Source organism: Diceros bicornis, unplaced genomic scaffold (assembly GCF_020826845.1).
Source record: "Diceros bicornis minor isolate mBicDic1 unplaced genomic scaffold, mDicBic1.mat.cur scaffold_230_ctg1, whole genome shotgun sequence".
Taxonomy (NCBI): domain Eukaryota; kingdom Metazoa; phylum Chordata; class Mammalia; order Perissodactyla; family Rhinocerotidae; genus Diceros; species Diceros bicornis.
The window spans coordinates 1-4,005 of NW_026691113.1; the positions used below are offsets into that span (position 1 = coordinate 1).

At 56.6% G+C, this 4,005-nt stretch overlaps 1 protein-coding gene across 2 annotated transcripts; it reads left to right on the forward strand.

The window, feature by feature from the left end:
• The first annotated feature begins 17 nt into the window (after nucleotides 1–17).
• Nucleotides 18–2,618, forward strand: LOC131402696 (ral guanine nucleotide dissociation stimulator-like). Of its 2 annotated transcripts, none has more exons than XM_058537291.1 (5): nucleotides 18–137; nucleotides 561–635; nucleotides 1,611–1,732; nucleotides 1,934–2,034; nucleotides 2,323–2,618. In XM_058537291.1, the coding sequence occupies exons 1-5, from the start codon at nucleotides 36–38 to the stop codon at nucleotides 2,463–2,465; spliced, it is 543 nt and encodes a 180-aa protein (XP_058393274.1). In that variant the 5' UTR covers nucleotides 18–35; the 3' UTR covers nucleotides 2,466–2,618. The 2 variants fall into 2 exon arrangements, with proteins under 2 accessions (XP_058393274.1, XP_058393275.1); XM_058537292.1 differs by having other exon boundaries at nucleotides 2,341–2,618.
• Nucleotides 2,619–4,005: the final 1,387 nt, after the last annotated feature.

The following is a 4,005-nucleotide window of genomic DNA, read 5'->3' on the forward strand; positions in this document are numbered from 1 at the left end:
AGGATCAGGGGCCTGGGAGACACGGGGAAGGTAGCATGGCCTCCCTGAGCCTGTCCTTGACCCTGCAGGAGGTGAACTCTGTGTGGGCCACCCAAGAGATGGACCCCCAGGGAGCCCAGGAGAGGCAGCAGCAGCAGGTGAGGGGGCCTGAGGGGGAGGGTCCAGGTGTCAGAGGAGGGGGTCTCACCCCTCACGGCTGGAGGCCTCCCCAAGAGAGGGGTCCCTCCTCCTCCAGCCCAGCTCCTGGAGCCCCAGAGCCTGAAATGCCTGCCCTGGAAGTGACCAGGAGGAGGCCTGGAATGGCTGGGCGCAAGATGGATTTGCGGGGGGAGTGGCAGGGACCGCACACCCTGGGATTTGCCAAAAGCCGCCCCTGGTAGCTGACGGGGGACGTTGGGTGGTCCTGGAGGGTGCAACAGGGGGGAGGCTGGTGAGGGTCCTAGGCTGCTCTCTGTGGGAGTCTGCGGTGGGCAGGAGGCTGGGGTGAAGGGATTTGGGGGAGGGTCCATGGGGGCACCTGAGAGCTGGGACTCATCCCCACTCCCACCCTGATTTCACAGGGTGTCGTCCCCTTCCTGGGCACGTTCCTCAATCACCTGAAACTGCTGGACATTGGGATGGAGGATGATCTACAAGTGAGTGAGCCTGGAGGTGGGGCCAGGGAGCAGGATCCTGTGGTTTGGGAGGCGAGAGCCTTGCACTGGGCCCTGAGCTCTCTGTACCTGGCAAACCTCCTCTCATGAGAGCATCATGGCCACCCCTGGGAGCTAGGGAGTCAGAGTCAGGCCCGTCTTAGTGATGCGTGAATGGAGGCTCCGCGTAAGCCCCCTACCAGGCTCTCAGGACTAGTGAAGCTCATAGCTGCCTGCCTGCAAAGCTGCAGGAGGCTGTGTCTGAGCTGGATTCAGCCTCCCCCTTGGGCCCTGCCCCTGGGGGAGTGCCATCAGCCCCTGCAAGTGAGGAAGCACATCTGTGGTCCAGCTGTCCCTTTTTGCCTGAGGCCTCAGTCTTCCCGTCTGTCATCAGAAATGGGTGGGCTGCAAGGTCTCTGGCTTCAGCTCCCCTGTCCCTCCTGCTCTGGAGCCCAGAGCCTGGCCCAGTGTCAAGTTCTCTTTGTGGAAGGTCTGCCCTCTGCTGGGCCCTGACATTCCTGCAGCCTGAGAAGGGGTGGGATGGGGGCTGGTTATGGGCTTAGGGGGCCGTTACTGATGGACATTGGCTGTCTCCCTTCCAGGGAAATCTGGTCAACTTCCAGAAATGGCGTGAGGTCAGCAGCTGTGGGGAGGGTGGGGAAGTGGAAATCACAGACCTCCCGTGGCAAGATGTCACGTGTCCTCATCCCTCGGGTCTTATATTTGTTGGGACAGTTAGATGCTACAAAGCTGGGAATCCCATCACGTTGGCGGGTGCGGGAGGGGCTGGCATCAAGGACACCTTCCTGGATGAGGAACTAATTCAAGCCAACTGTGAGGACAGGCAAGTCCTGAATGGAGTGGGAAGGAAGGAGGGTTCCCGAGTGAGCACAGACCCCAGACCAGATCCTCACTCCGCACAAGTCCCTGGCAGGGTTCCCCACCCGGGACCTGTCTGCATCCTGTCCTTCCTCCCAGAAATACAAAGTCATTAGGAAGATCCAGCTGCTCCAGCAGGCTGCAAGTGAATATGACCTGAATCCCGAGGAGCGATTTGGGGCCTGGTTCCAGGCGATGGAGCCCCTCAGTGTTGATGAGAGGTGAGGGGCACAGGAGTTGGGTGAGGGCAGGCCAGACTCTCTCGGCCGGCCGGCTGCAGAGCGTGGGGCCTGGCTCCCTGATCAGCCCCAGACCTCATTGCGTGGTGACCCATGGGGCACCGGGACTCAGCTGCTGGCAGGCTCTGGGAGGGACACCTGAGGTGCGGCTCCTGGTAGCTCACAGGCCACTCTGTCCTGTAGCTACTGCCTCTCCTGCCGGCTGGAGCCCACACACCAGAAGACGAGCAAAATGCGGCTCTTCAGGAGAAAGAGGAACCGGACATCCTCCAGTTCAGGGCCGAGTGAGTGTCAGGAGCAGCAGCGACTGAATCCAGGGGCTCAGTACAGCTTCGGGCTAAGCATGGGCCTGGATCCCAGCTCCAGTGCTGGCCAGGCCTGGGACAGGCCGCTCCCCTCTCCTCTCTGGGACTCGGTTGCCTCCTCTTAAATGAGTGATGCTAAATGATGCCTCCCCCATCAGGGACAAACGAGGTGCTGTTGATGGACTGAGCACTCGGCACAGGGTTTGGATAAGAGTGTTGTGGGGCAGGGAGGTGTGCCGTGAATCTCAGGAAGGTTCCCCAAAATAGTCTGTTTCTTCTCTTCAGCCACCGTGCCCTTGGCAAGGAGCCATAACCCTCTGGAGACCACAAGTGCAGCTCCTCCTGAGCAGCAGGGCCACTGGGACCCTCGGGGTGCACCGGGTCAGCTCTTCCCCCCCCACCCCAAGTGAAGGAGGACATCTGAAGACTTTCCCTGGTTTCCCCTAAAGCCCCAGGCGGAGGGCACGACCCCCCTCCAAATCCCTGACATCTGCACCCCAGGGACTGTTTATCCATTGAGGAGGAGCATTAGTATATGTTTAAGAGTAAATATCAGATTTGAATGTTGCAGTAAGTTCTGTTTCTGTCACAGCCTGGGTGTTGTGGTGTGGTTCTTTCACTGCTTATGCTCATGTAAATGAGACACAGAATCTCACATTCCGCCTTGAATTAAGAACTCATGTATGGTCAGAGCTTATGGTATGTGGGAGAAGGAAGGACGGCCAGTCCCCTCCCTGGCTACTGAATGACACCCTCAAGTCCCCCTTCCTCAGAGGACAGGTGCATTTCAGTGTGGTTCACCTGGGCCAGGAGCAGAGACAGCCCCTCAGATCTCCCTGGATGTAGAGGTTGGAGGGACTTTCCCAGGCAGAGCAACAACCACTGAAATGCAGATGTCTTTCAAATACCACTTGCCAGGACCATGTCCTTCCCCAGGGCAGCGGCTGTCTTTCTACAGCTTTCCAGGAAGAAGGATGTTTTCTGCTTCTCCCATTGAGGTTTCTTTTGACCAACTATTGGAAGTTACCGTTTTCTAATCAGTCTCTAGATTTGCATCAACACTAAATGAGGAAAAAATGTAAAAAGATAAAAGTTTGCATGTGGAAAAGACAAGGCCAGAGGAAGACCATGTGCTGATGGACTAAGGGCCGACAGGACATCCCCATCAGGCCGCCTCTAGGGCTCCCTGTTCACCCTTCGCCTAGATTGGAATCCTCCTGGGATCCTGGCCCATGCCATGGAAGTCCTTTTCCCACTTGTTTCATATCCAGAGGAAAAGATTCATGAGGCAGCTTTTAAACCTACAATAGGACTTTCTTCCATAAACCTCGCCACTCCCTGTGAACTAGGATTTCCAGCATCCCCGCATTTCCTTATATGATTCTTTTTGGGCAGAAATTCCGTAGAAGGCCCCCAGCCTCTCTGTCAGGTACATCGTGGCCATTCCTCCCTGGCTGGGCCTGATGGATCGGGGTGACCTCTGGTTTGCCAAGATAATAGACCTTAATCCTGGCCACTGAATGACCCACACTGTCCATTGCTGCCTAGGGTGACATCTGGGACCTTGGTGTTCTGAGGTCCATGGTCTCAGACAGTCACTAGTTTACACACTCAGTCGTGTTGTTACTGACTTGTCCCAAAGGGGCAGCTGGGCCTGAGCGCATAGAGCACGTAGCCCCTGGGATGACTGTGTTCTTTTCCCCAGTCTGTGCTGTGGTTATGTGGATGTGTGTTACAGGGATGTGAAACTTGCCTGTTGGGAGTTTTGAAAGATGAGGCACGAGAGGGGCAGGTATAGGAGTGGGTCCAGCAGGGGAATGCAACCCATCTTAGACAACACAGACACAACAGACACAAACTTACCAATTAAAATACTGAAACGCTTCCCACATGGGTGGTAAACAGACACTACTCTGAGCTCACACCCAGAATCCACCCTACGACTAGGAG

Coding starts and splice junctions, on each gene's coding strand:
- LOC131402696 (XM_058537291.1), top strand. CDS start 36: ATGGCCTCCCTGAGCCTGTCCTTGACCCTGCAGGAGGTGAACTCTGTG. Junction 636..1,610: donor GGATGGAGGATGATCTACAA/GTGAGTGAGCCT, acceptor CCTTCCTCCCAG/AAATACAAAGTCATTAGGAA. Junction 2,035..2,322: donor ATCCTCCAGTTCAGGGCCGA/GTGAGTGTCAGG, acceptor TCCCCAAAATAG/TCTGTTTCTTCTCTTCAGCC.